This window comes from Capra hircus, chromosome 16 (assembly GCF_001704415.2).
Source record: "Capra hircus breed San Clemente chromosome 16, ASM170441v1, whole genome shotgun sequence".
Lineage (NCBI taxonomy): Eukaryota > Metazoa > Chordata > Mammalia > Artiodactyla > Bovidae > Capra > Capra hircus.
In genome coordinates this window covers 40,923,894-40,943,880 of record NC_030823.1, presented here as the reverse complement: position 1 = coordinate 40,943,880, position 19,987 = coordinate 40,923,894, and the positions used below count along the sequence as shown (strand labels likewise).

The 19,987-nt window shown below is 44.7% G+C and overlaps 1 protein-coding gene across 3 annotated transcripts in view; it reads right to left on the bottom strand.

Moving 5' to 3' along the window:
• Positions 1-19,987, bottom strand: part of MTOR (mechanistic target of rapamycin) — a 125,574-nt gene that overhangs the window by 71,513 nt on the left and 34,074 nt on the right. For all 3 annotated transcript variants that reach the window (XM_018059919.1, XM_018059918.1, NM_001285748.1), the window contains 8 exon segments: positions 17,702-17,869; positions 17,088-17,200; positions 16,576-16,738; positions 15,397-15,489; positions 14,335-14,481; positions 8,914-9,056; positions 5,671-5,833; positions 5,410-5,555 (listed from right to left, as the gene is read on the bottom strand). In XM_018059919.1, the coding sequence (XP_017915408.1) occupies positions 5,410-5,555; positions 5,671-5,833; positions 8,914-9,056; positions 14,335-14,481; positions 15,397-15,489; positions 16,576-16,738; positions 17,088-17,200; positions 17,702-17,869 (1,136 nt within the window).

Here is a 19,987-nt window from a genome sequence, read left to right as displayed (position 1 = left end):
CACAGAGGGAAAAAAATATCTTTAGTCATCACAGATGTCAAATAATTTTGACCTTCAGGAAGTAATTTTTCTTTCCCAAAAAGAATTTTTCTTTCCCTTGAACCAGTCAGGGTAAGGTAAGCATAATTCTCTAACTTACTATTTTCTAATGTACCTAGGGTCCTTTGATTGTTGGGAACCCACTTGACCTTAAAACCAAGATCATTAGGATTTTCAAAGAAGTAAAGTGAGCAGAGAAAAAGTATACTGAAGCAGGGCTTCCTATGGGACAGGCAGTCAGACAGAAACTTCCTGAAGCAGGCAAGGGATCTGAGATGCTCAGAAGCGGGCATAGTACTGCTTAGAGAGAGGAGAAAATGATTAGGAGATGAAGAGAAGGAAGAGCACAAGATGCTTGGGGCAGAAGTAGCTAGTAATTCTCTCTCATAAACTATATACCCCACAACTAAAGAAAACGGAGGCTCTAGGCAACAAGAACTAAAATAAGTAAGTGGGACTACCTCAAACTAAAAAGCTCCCACACAGCAAGGGAAACAATAAAAAAACTGAAAAGACAATCTACAGAATAGGAGAATATCTGTAAACCATAATCCCTGGGTTAATGTTTAAAATATATAACAAACTTATATGACTGAATAGCAAAAAAGCAAATAATCCAGTTTAAAAATGGGCAAAGGACCTAAACAGTTCATTTTTCCAAAGAAGACATTCAAATGGCCAATGGGTACATGGGAAATGCAAAGCATAACCACAGTGAGATACCAACTCACATCTGGGAGGATGGTGATTATTAAAAAGACAAAAGATACGCATGTAAGAATTAAAGATTTTAAAATTAAAAAAAAAAAGACAAAAGATATTAAGTGCATGCAAGGAACTGGAGAAAAGGGAACTGTTGGTGGGAATGTAAACCAGTATAACCACTATACCAGTCTGGCAGTTTCTCAAAAAACTGCAAACAGAACTACCATGTGATCCAGCAATTTTTCACTTCTGGGTTTATATTCAAAGGAAACAAAAATCACTATCTTGAAGAGATATCTGCACTCCCATATCCACTGCAGCATTATCCACAATAGCCAAGAGATGGAAACAACCCAAAATGTACTTTGGGCTTTCCTGGTGGCTCAGCACTAAAGAATCCACCTGTCAATGCAGGAGACATGGGTTCAATTCCTGATTCACGAAGATCGCACATGCCTCAGAGCAACTAAGCCCATGTATCAGAACTACTGAGCCAGTCCTCTAGAGCCTGGGAGCCACAACTGCTGAAGCCCATGCACCCTAGAGTCTGAGCTCTGCAACAAGAGAAGCCACTGCAATGAGAAGTCTGCGAACCGCCATGCAGAGTAGCCCCAGCTTGCCACAACTGGAGAAAAGCCCGCACAGCAACAAAAACCCAGTACAGCCAAAAACAAATAAATAAATAGCACGTGTGTGTGTAAATATATACACACACATATAATATAAACAATGGACTATTATTCAGCCACAAAGAAAGAAATTCTTCCATTTGTGACAACATAGATGAATCTGGAGGGTATTATGCCAAGTAAAATAAGACAGAGAAAGACAAAAAACGTATAGTATCACACATGCAAAATCATGTTTTTAAAAGTGATTTCATAAAAATAGAGACTAGAATGGTTGTTGTCAAGGGACAGGAGAATGGGGGAATGTGGAGATATAGGTCAAAGGGCACAAACTTTCAGTTATAAGATGAGTTAAGTTTTTAGGATCTAATGTACAGCATGGTGACTATAGCTAAAAGAGTTTTGTATATCTGAAATCTGCTGACAGTAGATCTTAAGTATTCTCACCACACATAAAAAATTCAGCCATGTGAGGTGGTTATGTTAATCTTAGTAATCATTCTATAATGCATATCAAATCATTATGGTATACATTTAAATATATACAATTATATTTGTAAATCATTCCTCAAGATAGTTGGGGGGGACAAAGTACCTATATTATATTAATCAAAACCTACAGTTCCTGAAATTGACTCATATTTATATAGATATGAAATTGAATAACTAAAATAAAAACCTTTTTGTGGCAAGGTTAATGTCAAAAAAAAAAAGTCACCGTAAAAAAACAAAAACCAAAACACTGAAGCTCAAACTCAGCATCTGTGGTTTACCTCACCCTTCTGGGAAAATGTCTGAGAGACGAGGGAAAGCAGGTGGAAGGAAAACAGAACGTAACCCACAGAGGTGCAGGTTCTGACAGTAATGATCACTTTTAAAGCATTCTGTCTAGGGCAGGGTGACATGGATTCCAAGGACTTGAAGGTGAGCACAGCATAGCCTCTGCCTTCAAGAGGACAGAACCACAAAAAGGAGAGCTCAGCTCTCCTGAAGGTAAAGAGCACTGTGTTCTGACACACCCTCCAGGGTGTGTGAGAGAGGGTACAAAGGATGTGAAAGAGAACAGGACTGACGGGCAGTTGGCAGAGCTGATGCCAACTGTAAGCACTGGAATTTTCTCAATCAGAAAATTTTCTTAAAATGGGATAACATGTCAGGGGCTGGGCAGTGAGAGCACCAGTTTTGATCAGACCCTGTCTTCTACTTCAGGTGGAGAAGGAGAAGCAGGTGCTGTGGACAGAATCTGCGTCTCCCTGATGTACCCCTCAACCCTCCATTCATATTGTGAAGGCTAATTCCCAATGTGATGGCATTTGGAGATGGGAGCCTTTGGGAGGGGATTAGGCCATGAGTGTGGAGCCCTCATGAAAGGGATTAGCGCCTTTATAAAAAGACCCCAGGAGGACACAAAGAGCAATCAACGTCCCAGAAGAGGGTCTTGCCAGAACCCAACCATGCTGGTACCCTGATTTTGGACTTCCCAGCTTCTAGATTTTTCTCCTAACTGTGGAAAATAAATGATGTTCAAGCCACCCGGCCTATGGTAATTTGTTACACAGTCCTGAATGAACTAAGAATGAGCAGGACACCAGATCTTATCCTAATGCTAATACACCAAGTAAAAACTGTGCACATGTCTAAGTACAGGAGCACGTGTGTTTCAAAGTACCTAAATACTCATTTAACTCTCTGCTCCCCAAGTAAGCAGTTATACTCACTGATATATACAGCTTTGAGAGGTTGTTGGCCTCAGTTTGGGGATTACATGTGGATTTAATGTGTCTTAGAACAGGTGGATAAAAATTTCAACAGGTAGGACGACAGATTGATCCAGTAGCAAGAGAACAGTACTGTCAGCACAGCACAGCTTTTTATAACAAAAATAAAAACTAAGAATCAACTGTGCAAAGATGTTTCTGTGTACGATTAATCTGATTGCTTCAAAAAGAATTTAAGGCAGTTGACTCAAATGTGTATACTAAACTTTAAAATAAATGACAAATGCTAAAGAGAAAGTAACAGAAGGAAAAATAAAATTAGAGACGGGAGTTGGGCAGTAGAAAAAACAGGTAAGATGTCTGCATTGTGATACAGTGGGCCAGGAATTGAGCTTTGAGCTCTCTAGCAGCCACTGTGAGGAAGGGAACACAACCTCTTACTGAACAGCAATGCCTCCAAGACAAAACCATAGTCACGGAGGAGGGTCTGGGCCATGGGAGGAGTGTCTGTGAGGACTGGGGTAGTGCCGAGAGCAACTTCTGGATAAGCAGCTTAAGGATGTTTCTTAAAACTTTCTTCACTGAATATGACGGCATAACGTGGCAATGGTGCTGAGAAAAAGCAGTTTTACAAATTCAGCAGGAAGAGCTACAAGCAAAAACAAAAAGGATGGGTGTTGGGAAGATACAGGAAACCAACCGAAGGGTTGAGCTGAGCTGAACCTGAACCAGTTGAGCTGAACCAGACCTGGAACCAATCAGAGTGTAGAGGCCCTGGCTTCACTGGGACCAGAGGTTTTTGTTTGTTTTCTTAAAGTCAGTATCAATCTGCAGGGAATTCCAAGGATATACTTTCAATTACTGGAGAAGGAAATGGCAACCCATTCCAGTATTCTTGCCTGGGAAATCCCATAGACAGAGGAGCCTGGCGGGCTACAGTCCAGAGGATCGCAAACGTCAGGAACGACTCAGTGACTCAACAGCAACATTCTCAATTCCACTGGCTTTAAGAAGTTCAATGACCTTCTGAAACACTTTTCCAGGCCTCTGACTACATCTTCTACTACATGTCTGCATAAACACTAATGCTTCAGTGATTGTCTCAAATATGGAAAAAATATGGGTTGGATGAGGGAAGTTTCAGAGAGGTATCAAACAGAAAAAGGCAAGCGAGGAAATTAATGTGCAAAAACTACTTAATGTTGAGTCACAATATCCAGCTATGGGGTCTTCTTCCAGTTTTGAAGCAAGATTGCATTATATAAGCCAGAGACGGAAGGAAGGAAGGAAGGTGTCCGCTTCCGCCTAATTTGAAACTGAGGCCTACCCATAGGATGGCACATTTATAACCATTCCTGTGTGGTGTTTTAGAAATCAGCATTCTCTCCAAGTCCAATTTATTTGGGCAAAAACACACTTCTATTTCTATCTTTTTGGTCACTTTGTAAAGCACTCAAAGGAACAGAGTTTAGCATGTACTCAAAGGCAGAGCTAGCAGAGGACTTGGTTATTTGATTTCCTTACAAATGAAGGCAGCGCCACTCACAGCAGGCTGTTTCGGCCACAGTGGAGGTCCTGATTAGCTGCATGAGTTTTCCTAAACTATCTGTAGTGAAATAATCTACCATGTTAGCATTTACATGAAGATAATTAGATCTCGGAGTTAATATTCTCCGATAATCATTAGGGGAAGTAAACAATTCTCTAGGAGCTGTGGAGCTAACATTTAAGGCTGCTTGTAATTTCATAACAGTGAAAAATTTATTAAACAACCTATTTTTTCCATACCCAGAAGACTCAAAACAACCTTATGAGAGAACATAAGCAAATGAGAGGAAAAGACCACTGGATTTCAGACATGGCTCTGCCTTTTACATTCATAGCACTCCACAGAGGAAGGCTCAGGTACCAACATATTTAGTCAATAAAACCCTAGCCTGCCTGTGGGTGGTCTCTGAGGCACAGAAATCAGCTCCTATGCCCAAGCCAGAGAGCGCGGTCTAACCCAGACATAAAATCTATCTTTCCTAGGCTGCTCTGGTCACAGAAGTGCTTTAGGCTGATTTCATCAGGACAAGTAAGCACAGGCTGGAAAAGAACAGGAGCCCAGGTGCTAAGGGTCAACAGAAGCGACAATTCTGGCTAGAGTACCAGTAAAGGCCACCTGCGACCACAACTCGTTCACTCGTGTGGCAGGCCCGACGGCAGACTGGACAGAGCAGAGGTCTCCAAGGGCCTCCAGGGCACTGGCACCAGGCAGTGGGAGAAGAGAGGTCACGTGAGATGCAGGCATCAAAGAGAAAGGGTCTATGGCCTACCTGATGAGAGACTCGAGGATGGCGGGGGTGGGACCTTTCTGGAACTCCAGTTCTTTGTAGTGCAGCGCTTTGGCATATGCTCGGCACTTGGCAGCCCTCTCACCCAGCAGGACAATGCCATTGTCATCTCTCAAAGGCAGGGGGCCCTGGAGGAGAGCAGAACCCCACAGTATAGGAAACAAATGGCAGACAGGGCACAGGCCAGAGTGGGTTGTGCGGTGCTTGCCCTCCTCCCACCAGCTGGCTCCCTGACAGGCTCACCTTGTCACTGTGTTCCATGAATTCAGCCAAATTTAAGAGGGTTTGCGTGACTTCTGCGATGTCCTGGGAGGTGAGGGCCAACTCGATGCTTCTGATGAGCTCATCCTGCTGGTCCTCATTCAGCTCAGACCAGCAGGACACAAATGCAGCATTAAAGAGATCCCTGAAGGCAGACAGGAGTGGAGACAAATGTTGGAAATGCCCCTCCTGCCTCTGATGGGTGCCACAAAGCCACAACTTAACAAGCTACTCCTGGCACTGATAATGGTTGTACAGGATAAGGCAGTCCAACACAACTTGCTGGAAATGGTCTCTATCTTCACTGGTCAATGAGCACTTGAACAGTGGTAAGTGTGACTAAGGAACTGAATTTTAAGTTTTAGTTACTTTTAATTAACCTAAATTGAAATAAGCACATGTGGGTAGTGACTTCAATTTTTCAGCACAGGTCCAGGGAAAAGTGTCGGGGCAGGACGGAGTGGGAGAAAGAAGAGCAAAACAAAATGACTTTTGTCTCCACAGTGTTTGCATCACTCTTTTTCATTGGAGGAGACGGACAGAAAGGGACTTTTAACACAGAAGCTGACATAACATATTCAGTTAACATTCATCTTCAAATGATTCTTGGGATGTTTCTTCTCAGGCAATGTCCAAACTAAGATCAGAAGTAGCATCTGCTATTGCTTTTCAAAACATAAGCAGAACTCTTAGTTGGGTGGTCATAAACAAAGTGACAACAGAGCTTAAGAAACTAGATGCATCAGAAAACAGAACCCAACTCCGTAAGTCTTAAAACATTCCCTAAGCCAAACCTCTAACAGCTAGGGCCTTGGGAAGACCTGGGAGCAGGGGTACCATTCCCAGGATCACGACAACTATTTAAGACCACTGCAGCACCAGCTTCCCTGGTGGCTCAGAGGTTAAAGCATCTGCCTGCAGTGCAGGAGACCAGGGTTCGACCCCTGGATCAGGAAAATCCCCTGGAGAAGGAAATGGCAACCCACTCCAGTATTCTTGCCTGGAGAATCCCATGGACGGAGGAGACTGGTAGGCTACAGCCCACTGGGTTGTCAAGAGTCGGACACGACTGAGCAACTTCACTTTCACTTCACTTCATAGTACCACTTGGGTGGACACATTTGCTACCCCTGACATCTGAACTTCAATCCTACCCTTTCGCTTTTGGTCAACGTGTGGAGAGGGAGTTGGAAACTACAGGATATGCCTGTATAATGTATGGGCTTAAGCACCTGACGCCCATACATCTATTTTTATTTACATACTTACAAGGTTAGATCAGTTTGATGTATACATAATTTTGGAATCTGATGAAAGAAAACAAAATCTGAAATTCATAGGGTAACATGAAGATCAAGAGAAGCCCTGTGTACATTAAGTAAGCTTTCTGATCTAGGTTCAAGGCTATGGTGGCTCCCAAATGAACATGCTTGGCATTAAGGGGACCGACACATATGTGTGAATTTATCACAAACCTCTTCTGGATGAGGGTGTGCTCAAAAAGGACTTGAAGCAGACGAGAGGAAACACTATTTTTGCATACCATGGAAATAGAGAATGTGAAATCTGCACACTATGGAAACAGAGACTCCCTAGGAACAATTTTTTTTAAGCATTAAAAAATATTTGAAAGAAATCAGATGAACCAAATCATGGCATCCAAGTTAGCAGTCTCAGGGACCATCTCTATTTCTGCTAAACACACTCCAAAGAGCAAACCAGCCGTGATGATGAAAGTGAAATGGAATACTTCACTTTTTTGGCTCCTGCTAATGAAAAGATAGCTAATGAAATCATGCTTCATTACAAGTAAGCACTGTCATTGTAGAAAAACTTAGAAAATAAGGAAGAGAAGAAAAAAATTGTTCCTTAAATCCTCCTAGAGATAATCATTATTGTATTACTTTATAATCTTTTTTCTATGTACACATATTTTTAATAGCTGAAATCCCACATTTGCACCATTTTGTGTTCCATTTTATTCACTTACATTATACCATAAATCTGTATGTGTTACAACTTTTTATAAACCAAATTTTCAATGACTATTTGAGAATCACTGTCTAAGATTTACAGTATTTTTAGGTAAATTCTATTTTCCAAAGATGGCTGCAGCACTAGCTCCCGTTCCACACGCTCTTCTAGGATCTTTCCTGCTGCTGCTTAGTCACTTCAGTTGTGTCCGACTCTGTGTGACCCCATGGACAGCAGTCTACCAGGCCCCTCTATCCCCGGGATTCTCTAGGCAAGAATACTGGAGTGGGTTGCCATTTCCTTCTCCAGTGTATGCAGACACGCTAAGTCACTTCAGTCATGTCCGACTCTGTGCGACCCCAAGGACAGCAGCCCACCAGGCTCCTCCGTCCACAGGATTCTCCAAGCAAGGATGCTGGAGTGGGTTGCCATTTCCTTTTTCCACTCCCCTATAAAAAAGTGGCATCCACGTCTCCTCTCCTTGAGCCTGAGTGGGTCTTTGTGACTTCTTTTGACAGAATGGGGCAGAAGTGACACTACATGACCCCCAAGGCAGGTTGTACAAGCACCATGCACTTCTGTGTCATGTGTCAGTCCCTTGCAGACACTCACTCCTGAACTAAGACAGTATTCTGTGAGGAAACCCAAGCAACCCATGGAGCAGTCCACATGGAGAGGAACCAAGGCCCTGGCCAGTGCTGAACCTTTGGCCAACTGTCAGCCCCAACTTGGCAGATGTATGAAAGGGCCATCTTGGAAGTCAACCTTCTAGCCCCGGGACTAATACCCCTGCTGATACTGGGTGGGCCAGAGACAAACTGTTCCCACAAGTCCTGCCCAAACTGCAGATTTGTGCGTAGAATTAATAATTTTAGATGACTGTTGTTTTAGACCACTAAGACTTGGGGACTTATGCAGTCACATATAACTGGAACATCACTATTATTGGAAACAGATTATATTAAACTATTATATAGTTGTTTTCAGAGTTATAAATGACTTTGTAATTAAAATTTTGGACCTAAATCTACTAAAGAAAGGTCTATTAGCAAGGTTAAGATGGATCTTCTTCCTATAATAAGAGCTTGTTCAATTTGCCTTTTTATTTTTTACCCCAGAAGTTAACAAAATTAAAAATACCTTTTTACTCTAAGTGCTAATAAAAACTAATTCTTACATATTGCTTTCTACAGGCTAGTCCTCTTGATCACAAAGTGAAGCTGGGAGGAAGGGAGCCCTGACACACCGCACCTGGCCATCGGGTTGTAGGCCTGTGCCAGGGCCCAGCAGGAGCGCAGGGAGGGTGACGAGGAGTCCTTCAGTAGCTCCAGGCTCAGCCGCCGCAACCATTCCAACCAATCATCTTTGGAAACCCTTCTGGCAGCTCCCCAGGCCTATACACCACAGGCGAGAAAGGAAAACCATGAGCTGTGAGGGCCTATTGCAAGGAGTCCTCGCCTGTCTAATGATTATCCCACTTCTTTGGTTTATACAATTGTACCTCTCACGACAAAGCTCCCTGAGTACAAATACAAAAGAGTAATATTTAATTAAAGTCATAAAACAAAAGCAGCAACCTCTGGAATGTAACACAATATAGAGAACGCCTGTTTTACAACTCATCTGTGCTCAACTCTATCCGCCAAGCACAGAGCTCCACAACCCCAGAGTGGATGGGGATTGTCACACTCAGAATGGCCTCCAGCAGTGCGGGAAGGGCCCAGGGCACCCTGCAGTGGGACTTTGGCTCATCTGACAGGGCAGTCACACAGGGAGGGGGAAATGCTCAGATCTGCACCATCATCAATAGTGTGACAAAGCCCAGAGGACACAGCACTATGTTGGAATGAGACAAAAGGAGCTGAACAGATAGAACTTTTACTTTGCAGTTAATCCCCTTCAATTTTCCTCAAAACTCTGAGCTCTCCTGGCACCAAGAGTTACTAGCAGGGGTAGCTTAGGGAGGTGGATGGAAAGACTCAGGCCCTGGGGCTGGGTAATAGAGGGTACTGGCCAGCAGCCACATCTGTGGAGCTTGGCAACTTGAGTTCAAATTCCATTTATGTAACGTATTGGGTGCCTGGTCTTGGGCAAGTTACTTAACTTTTCTGTGCCTCAGTTTCCTCCTCTGTAAAGTGTGGATAACATTCCCCACCTCAGAGGGTGTTTTAAGGATTAACTAAGTTAATATGTGTAACAGACTAGCACAGTGCTCAGCACAAGTTAGTGCTCTCTGTGTGAGTGTCTGCTACTCTGAAGTTAGAAACTCCTGGCTGGAACCCTGGCCCTGCCACTCAGCTGCTGAAGAAACTCTGGGCAAACTACTGGTAGGCGGCATCTGAGTCTTAAGTCTTCCTCATCCAGGAAAAATGCATCTAAAGGGTCTAGCTGGAATAACGAGCAAAACATTGTTGCTCTTACTATCAAAATGACTTCTCTCTGAATTGGCCTAGCCCCAACTACTAAATCTTTAACTTCTAAAACATATTCTCAAAAAAGATTTTTCTGGCAGAACAGACAGGTTGATCTTCCCTTAACTAAGGGAGGATCAGATAAGTTAGAGGAGAAGTTCTCAAGGGAAGTCGTCCAGGGAGTGAAGGAGACCTGTGTGTGCTACATAACCTGACCACCACTGATCCAACCCATCACCTCCCTGGGATGAAACAGAAGTCTGCTGTAGCTTTTGACGACTTACCAATAAGCGACAGTACATAAACTATTACTGTACGTCAAAAACTGAAGTAGAAATACTACAAAAGACGGCTTAAAAAATTTTGTGGATTCTCACTGACACAATGAGAATTCCTGAACTAGAAAGAAGAATGACACTAGACACCAAAGACTTTTAGACCTTATTCTGTGGAATGAACTGGGAACATCAAGTCCTTTTCAATCCACAGATTGCTGGTTTCCACCCTAAACAGCGAGTCTCTGCATAGCAGCACTATATTACAAGGTATTTAAAGTCAGTCATATACAAAGAAGTAGCACTAACGTCTTTCGCCCTCTAAAGATGTGAGGCTGAGTTTGGGTGAGGTGAAGACAATCAGCACAGTGGTTGAGACTGGTCTCTAGAGTCATACCTGGCTTGTGTCCTTGGCTTCACCATCTACTGGCTGACATTGGATGAATTTCTTAACCTTTCAGTGTCTCAATGTCCACATCATAAAAGAGGGATGGTAATGGTAGCACAATAAGGATCACAATAAACTGTGGAAAATTCTTCAAGAGATGCAAACACTAGACCACCTGACCTGCCTCTTGAGAAATCTGTATGCAGGTCAGGAAGCAACAGTTAGAACTGGACATGGAACAACAGACTGGTTCCAAATAGGAAAAGGAGTACATCAAGGCTGTATATTGTCACCCTGCTTATTTAACTTCTATGCAGAGTACATCATGAGAAACGCTGGGCTGGAAGAAGCATAAGCTGGAATCAAGATTGCCAGGAAAAATACCAACAACCTCAGATATGCAGATGACACCACCCTTAGGGCAGAAAGTGAAGGGGAACTAAAAAGCCTCTTGATGAAAGTGAAAGAGGAGTGAAGAAGTTGGCTTAAAGCTCAACATTCAGAAAACGAAGATCATGGTATCTGGTCCCATCACTTCATGGGAAATAGATGGGGAAACAGTGTCAGACTTTATTTTCTGGGGCTCCAAAATCACTGCAGATAGTGACTGCAGCCATGAAATTAAAAGACGCTTACTCCTTGGAAGAAAAGTTATGACCAACCTAGATAGCATATTCAAAAGCAGAGGCATTACTTTGCCAACAAAGGTCCGTCTAGTCAAGGCTATGGTTTTTCCTGTGGTCATGTATGGATATGAGAGTTGGACTGTGAAGAAAGTTGAGTGCTGAAGAACTGATGCTTTTGAACTGTGGTGCTGGAGAAGACTCTTGAGAGTCCCTTGGACTGCAAGGAGATCCAACCAGTCCATTCTAAAGGAGATCAGCCCTGGGATTTCTTTGGAAGGAATGATGCTAAAGCTGAAACTTCAGTACTTTGGCTACCTCGTGCGAAGAGTTGACTCACTGGAAAAAACTCTGATGCTGGGAGGGATTAGGAGCAGGAGGAAACGGGGACGACAGAGGATGAGATGGCTGGATGGCATCACCGACTCAATGGACATGAGTTTGAGTGAACTCCAGGAGTTGGTGATGGAAAGGGAGGCCTGGCATGCTGCAATTCATGGGGTCGCAAAGAGTCGGACACGACTGAGTGACTGAACTGAACTGAATGGTAGCACCGAACTCACACAGTTACTGTGAAGATTAAATGAATCAATACATATAAAGTGCTCACAACAGTGCCTGACACATGGGAAGTGCTCAACAAATGTAGATGGTGGTTACTGCGATCATCAACATTAGTACCATTTGATAAATGGTAGCAAATAGCTCTCCAAAAAATTTTGGCTTAGTGAACAACTACACAATCTATCAAACAGGATATGTGCTTCACAACGGCCTTTCCCCACTGCTTTGTAATTTAAAACATAATCAAGTCTCAATTCTCTGGGTTTTACAGCAACTGTTCAAACTCCAGTCACTTTCCTCTCATTACCCACCTTCTGCTGACTGCCTTATCTGGTAACACTGGTGCACGCTGATTGAACGCCAGCTCATTCATTTAGAAGGTAAGCCCGAATCAACTACCATAAGACAGGAAAGCAGCTGAGAATCTTGGAGGCATGCTGGAGGTATATATAAACGGTTTTTATATTTTCTGTACTATGTAAATCCTCTATTAGCATAGCCAATAGAAGGGTGACTGAGGTGGCAAATTATTACTTTGAAGGCTGGTTAAAACTGACAAATATACCAATCCCTAGTTGTCATCACATGAATACACAGAAGCACAATTTACTTTTAGATGAAATGAATCTGAGCATTAGGTGTGGAGAACGTTGGTTAGGGTTTTTGAACTTGATCTGTTCTTTCAGGTGAGACAAACTAAGATGCCTTCTTTTTCTCAAATCCTGGGTAAAAAGCAAAACTTCCTGGAAGCAAACTAGACCACTGGGGAATTTCCTAAAGTAAAGAAAACAAAGCCCTAAAGCAGGGCGGACAGCTGCCTGGCTGGAAGGAAATTCTGCACCAAGGCAGGCTGAAAATATCTGGGTGGAAACATACATCTGGCCTCCTTGTCCAGCCCCTCCCTCAAGGGTGAGGTGTTAGCATGGTGGCCTCAGCAAACACTTGGGAATACCAGGTGTCAACCTTTCTCCTCCTGAGGTCTGAGACTAGCAATTACAAAACACACACAGGAGAGCAACATCATTCCTGACCCAGGGGTATTTTACCACTTTCATCTTAAATCATCAAACTTTTCTCAGTAGTGGTTACTTTGCAGTTGCCTATGGGTAAAGGCTGATGTCAGGAGTAAAGGCCAGTGTTCCAAAGCTGTGTGTGAGCACATGCACACAGGTCTGTGTGCAAACCTTTATGGGCTTGGCCAAGAGACCAAGTCAGCTGGGACCAGCCCTGCCTAGTTTTTACCTCTATCTGCTGCTGCACAGAAGTGCAGCTGCCTTGGGTCAACTGGTAATAAAGGAAAGAAAACTACGTTGAAATCCAAACTGGGAGCTGCTTTCAGTCACCAGAAGTACTAAAGACTGATTCAAAACGTGCAAAATAAGCAACCTGATAAATTTATTTAAAAGTCAGTGAAGTATATGATTACTTTGTTTCGATCCATCAGAGATGCTTTGAAACTGCCTATATGTAAGTGGATCGCTGGTGGCATACGTGATGAGAAGCTGGTTTTATCCCAGGTTTTGGTCAGCACAGAGAATCCAGTACTGACCTGCAGAGATCTAAATCCTTGCTTCTCAAAAGTGTGGCCCCATGGACCACTAGTATCAGCCATTACCTGGGAGCTTATTAGAAATAGAGACTATCAAGGCCTGAGCTTGAGCCTGAATCAGAACAAGCATTTTAACAAGGTCCCCAGTGTATGGTTAAGCCCAAAGAGTCTGAGAAGTTTGTGAAGGACTGCTTTCAAGAGCCTGCATCAGTCTCAGCGCTAACTACAAGGCTGACTGGTTGTTTTCCATTCACGTAAAAAATGAGAATGCAAACTGCAACAAGTTCCACTGGGCTTCCCTGGTGGCTCCGTGGTAAAGAAGTCACCTGCCAATGCAGGAGACACAGGTTTGATCCCTGATCCAAGAAGATCCCACATGCCACGGAGCAACTAAGCCCATGCGCCACAACTACTAAGCCTATGCTTCAGGGCCCAAGAGCCGCCACTACTGAGCTCACATGTCCTGCAGCCCGTGCTCCACAACAGGAGAAGCTACTGCAATGAGAAGACTATGACCCACAACTAGAGAGTTGCACCTAGAGAAAAGCATGCACAGCAACAAAGACCCACACAGCCAAAAATAAAATAATTAAATAAAAGTATTAAAAAAATAAGTTCTGCTGCCAAAGCTCCAAGGGAACATAAAAGGACACCTTGTTCTTTACTTTCCTTGTATTAAAAAACTGTATAATTCAGACACTTGGAGAAAGACAAAGTGACCTAAGTTCATGGCATCTAGATTTTCAGGAAAATGCTTGGATTTTGGTTATTTTAGACAGAAGATAGCAAGAGTTGAAAGTTTCGAACAAGCGACAAGAGCAGGGCTCTCCCTTCCAAGCCCCCCAGAACACAGCGGGCTTGCCTTTTGGAGGTTGATGGTGCTGACGTGCAGCTTCTTCATGGGCCCCGTTTCCACTGGTCCACTGGCTAAGGCATCACCTTGGCCGCTCCTCAGCATTCGATGCTGGTAAACCAGAGGGTCCTCCTCCTCGTCAGCTAGGGTATACCCCTGCAACCAGAGTTTACGGAACACCTGCGACTCCGCAAGCTGCTCCAGGTTAGGAAACACCCTTAAACCTCAGGCGGGTCCCACCTTTCAGAAGAGTCAGGATTTAGGTATGATTCCCGGTACAGACAAAATGAATCATGAGAGGGCTGTATTCTGCATTGAGACCAGTCTGCGTTGGTCAGTCATGGTTGCTGATAAGCACTGACTTAAGAGTATGAGCATGCAACTGGCACATAGCAATAAATGTGATGAAGAGCTGGGGCAGCAAAAAGCTGCTTGCTGCCTGTTTTTGTCAGGCCTAAGGGCCAAGGCTGGTTTCTACATTTTTTTAAATGATTGAAAAAAATAATTGAAAGAAGATTGATATTCTGCAACACATGAAAATTATCAGAGAATCATATTTTGGTGTCCATAAATAGTTTTACTGGAATGCAACCTGGCTCATGTGCTTATGGATGCCTATGGCTGCTTCCAGGTGGCAGTGGCAGAGCTGAGTAGTTTCATCAGAGACCATCGAGCCTGCAAAACTGAAAAATTGCATTATCTTGACAGAAGTTTGCCAATCCCTAGTTCAGAGCTAAAGGGCTTCCTTAGTGGCTCAGTGGTAAAGAATATGCCTGCAATGCAGGAGCCTCAGGAGACTTGGGTTTGATCCCTGGGTAGGGAAGATCCCCTGGAGGAGGGCATGGTAATCCCCTCTAGTGCTCTTGCCTGGAGAATCCCATGGACAGAGGCGCCTGGTGGGCTAAAGTCCATAGGGGCGCAAAGAGTCAGACACGACTGAACAGACTTGGCTCAGCACAGCACAGGACAGCACAGTTCAGAGCTAAAAAGCTACATATACTCCCACCGCTAAGAACACCAGTTAAGAAAGATGACGAGGGGACTTGAGAGCAGAAACGAAGCACAGCTCACCTTGACTATCCTGCAGATGAGGACGTCGTAGCGCTGATGGTTGATTCGGTGTCTCACCAGAACTTTGTTCACCATTGGAATGAAAATTTGGTACTGCAAGAGGAGAGTAAACAAATCAGAAACCATTACTTTGGAGAGTAGGAAAGAGAGAAAAGATTATTAGCACTGCCTTATTACAGCTATTACTTCGGGGTTTGGGACTAGCTCTGTGGTTGCAGGAGAATCACTTTCTGGCCCCTAGGCTATGATCCTCACACCCACCGCCTTCCATCTGGGTCACTGCAACTGGTTTTTACTGTAATGGTCTCTCTGCTTCCACTCTTGGCCCAGTCTGTTCTTCCACACAGCGCTAAGAGCCATCATTTAAAAATGTTAGGTCAGATCACAGTATTCCTGTGCTCAATCTCTCCAAAGACTTTCAGTGCTGCTCAGAGTAAAAGTCAAAGTACTTACAATGAAACAGCGATGTGCAAATTCTCGTGGGCATCCGAATCACCTGGAAGGCATATGAAACCAGAGACTGCTGCGTTTACAATCAGAGCTCTGGCTCAGCAGGTCCTGGGGGACCTGCAGTTCTAATGGCACCCAGCTATGTAGATACTGGTGCTACCTGTCAGGGAATCACATTCTGAGAACTAGTGGTCACAATATGTAGCTTCCAGTGGGCCTATCGCCAGCCCAGCCCTCACAAGGTTCTCTATGATCTTTTCAAGCCCTCTCCCCTGCTCAAGTCATTACTCTGTTGTCCCCTCTCTTCAGGTTCTGCCTTCTGGAACCTGTGCCTTTGCTCTTCCTTGTGCCTGCAGCCAGCTCCCTGGGCCTGGGCCTTTCCGTTACTTAGGTCTCTGCTGAAATGTCACCTTTTCAGAGTGGTCTTCCTCACCTCCCCTAAAGAAACAGCGTCTCTCCCCATCCGTCACCCTCATGAGATAAATGATGTCTCAGAGCTTTGCTTCACTGGAACGTGAGCTCTGTGGGAACAAGGACATCATTCTGTTCACTGCATTGTCCCCAGAACAGCACTCAGCCCACAGAGGTGGCTCAATAAACACTTGCTAAAGAAGGGAAAAAGGGCGTAAATGATTCCCCTCTCTCTGACAGTGGTTGAGGCCTACGGACTGACAAGCGGAGGAGTTCACTAAGTCAGAAGAGCACGTGTGTTGAGGACTCCCGCCTCACCTTCTTTCCCAGCTGAAAGACGAGTGAAGACAATGTGTCCATTGCTGTGGAACGGAGTTCTGGGCTCTGGTCCAGTGTGCGTACAATCGGATGAATGATCCGAGAGGCATAGTCCGTGAAATCCAGAGACTCCGTCAGACGGTCCACGGTCTCTAGCGCGGCCCTACAACAACCGCTGAGATACAGTAACTACTGACACATAGCCCAGAGTAACAGAAACAACTGAGGGCTACCTTAACAATCGGCACCTATTGGGAAGGAATGGCTTCTGACGTTATTTTGGGTGCACAGAGCACACACCGCAGTGGGTTGGGGACAGTTAAGATTTCCAGAAGTCTGGTACACTTCTGGACTAACCTAATGGGAGTACATTTCTGGACCAACCTAAAATGACAAAAAAAAAAAAAAAAGAAGAAATATGGCCCAGGGACTTAGGAAAAGGACATTTTCAATAAGACATTTTAATGGTTAACTAGATTGATGACTGTTAGTCCTGGAGGGCAAGTGCTCACTTTCGAGAAGGCAATGGGGCTTCGGGGGCATCAAATAACTTCACGATCGGGGGCAGCAACAAATGCAGATAGTCGTCCAGGTTGGCACCGAACAGCTGGATTGCAGCCAGCAACTGCAAAGAGGAGCAGAGGCAAGGCGATGGACAAGTACAGTCAGGGACCAAGTCCCTAAGTCCACACAGGGTGGCAGTGGTAGGATAATTTCAAATTTGGGGGGTACTCTGAACAGACTTTAATAAGTGACTTGGAATTACATTCTCTTGGTAGCACAGTCTCCTCTCATATTGTTTTGCTTATATGCTACTTTTCTTTCTCTGCGCTTACTTCAGCTGTAAAGAATCAGTGGCTGGGTAATAGAGAAAACTGCTCTGCCATAAACATTTGCCAAGATTATTCCATTAAAGGAGACAAAACATAAAGATAATCAAGAGAGGGTCAGAAACACTGTATAAGCTGCACACTGCACACTTCAGATACTAGAGTATTCCCTAGATTCAATCTTTTAGGCTGGGCACCACCCTGTCACTCAGAACAGGGTCTCGTCTCTTAGATGACCAACTGGGGACTCTGAGAGACTCTGGAAACCTCTCTAGAGGATGCCCCGGGATACTTACCTTGATGGAGACGATGCGGCCTGAGCTATTGTCATGCATGAAGACACGAAGCATGTGTGGAATCAGCTGGGGCAGGTAGAGCTTAAATTCACCCCCGAGGGCTACCACAATCTGCTCAATGAGGAGAATGATTGTGCTCTGGATGGAGGTGTTCATGACCCAGAATTCCTAGGAAGGGGGAAGACAGAGGAGCAAAGTCAGGGGCCCTTCTGTTGACATAGGAACCAAGGAACTAAGATAGCTAAAAAGAAGCAGAAAGGCAGTGAGCATGGTCTGCCCCATGGAACCCTTCCCCGTCCTCCGCTCCCCAGGTCCTCCTATACCCCACATCACAGTGAACAGCTAAGCTGCATCTCCCTGAAAGCACCAGACTACTTTCATCCTCCGTGCTTTGCTCATGGTGCTCTCTGCTTAGATCCCACCTCTTGTTCAGCTAAGCCCCACCTCTTTCCAGACCTGGCTCAAGGCTCATTTCTACTCAGAAGCCTTTCCTGTCTCTTTCCATCATCCACTGTGGGTCCCTCTGCTCTCCTCTTTCCAGCACCTGCAACAATTTTTTTTTGCTATCCTCCCTCTATTCAACTGTAGGCTAGTTAAGGGCATGAAACCAGCTGATACATCTGTCTCCCTGAATCCAGCAGACAGCCTGGTATATTCCAGCCACCCAAACCCATTTACAGAATGAATGGACCACCAGCTCTGCAGTGCTCTAGGGGCTCGCTAGTTGTCCAGGGTGGTTCTGCTTTGGGTTCCACCTGGGCTCTGCCAGGGGGCAACTCTACTGTTAACAACATTTCCTGCTCTTTCTAAATATAGACTTCGCTCAACAGCATCTCATACCTGTCCCAAACCATTTTCAGGCCAAGAGAGTGCCACAAAGAGTATTTGTCTACATTCATCCAATTATATCCCACATAAGTTACTAAAATGAAAACCTGGCCAACTGGCTCCAGATCCTGTCTTAGTACTACAAAGCAAACTGGTCCAATCTCTCACTCCAAGGAAAGCTGTCACTTCAAATCAATTCAGAAAGATAGCTGCCTAGTACTTTATTTAAAACCTCTAAAGCAGGAGACTTAACGATGGCAACATGTGCATATTAGTACTCTTGGTTGTTGCTAAGTCATGCCTGACTCTTTTGTGACCCCATGGACTAGAGCCTACCAGGCTCTTCTGTCCGTGGGATTTCCCAGGCAAGAATACTGGAGTGGGCTGCCATTTCCTTCTCCAAGGGATCCTTTTGACCCAGGGATTGAACCCGAGTCTCCTGCTTGGCAGGTGGATTCTTTACCACTGAGCCTGTTGGGCTTCCATTTAAATCAGAGTTGAAGTCAATGACAAAACAAAAAAGAGACAACTCCTTGGATGAAAGGCTTAAAAGAAGTCTAAGTGGCTCAGCGGGCCTGCCAATGAAAGAGATGTGGGTTCAACCACTGGGTCGGGAAGATCCCATGCAGAAGGAAATGGTAACCCACTCCAGTATTCTTGCTTGGGAAATCCCACAGAGGAGCCTGGCGGGCTACAGTCCTTGGGGTCACAAAGTATCTGGCATGACTGAGCACGCACACACTACAACTACTACTCTCCCCTGGAGGACTACCGGGACTCCTCACAAGGGGTTTCCCCTACCTCAAAGAAGCCAGGCAGCCTCCCCAGGGATGGTGGCTGGATCACTGTTCACAAAGCCCAAGCTCTCCCTGGCTGGGGGGAGCTTACTAGAATGCCCTGGATTGAGAGCCAAGGTGAGAGCCCTGCTGCACGTTCTGTGACCTGAAGGGAGTGAGAGCTGGATCTGGCAGGTGTAAGGCTCCCTGCCCCAAACCCCTATGCCTTGGCCGTTAAGCCTTTTTTTGGGAAGTAAGTCACAGATTACTTCAGCTTTGACCCAAGAGCACACTGCTTCCTCCTGTGCCATTCCCCACTCCCCTAATTCCATCCGACAGGCTCTTCAGCCTCCTGCAGCTCTCACTTATTTATACATATGGGAGTTATTTGGTTCTGAGGACTCATTTTGGGGGAAGTTTCATTTTTGAAGCCAGTCATTTTGCTTTTAGTCCTGCTGCCTCCTTCAAGCCAACTACAAAGGGCTCGTGTAGAAGAACAAAAATGCCTGGAAGAAGCGTCTTCCAAATTTTTTAGGACACAGCCATCTCTGCAAAGCAACCTCCCCAGCAGAGACACTGAAATTATAAAGAACAGTAGGAAGCAGCCTCCCCCACTTCAAAACAGAAGATCGATACTACTGTCAATGGGGTGTCCTGTGCACCTGCTTACAGCACATTATAA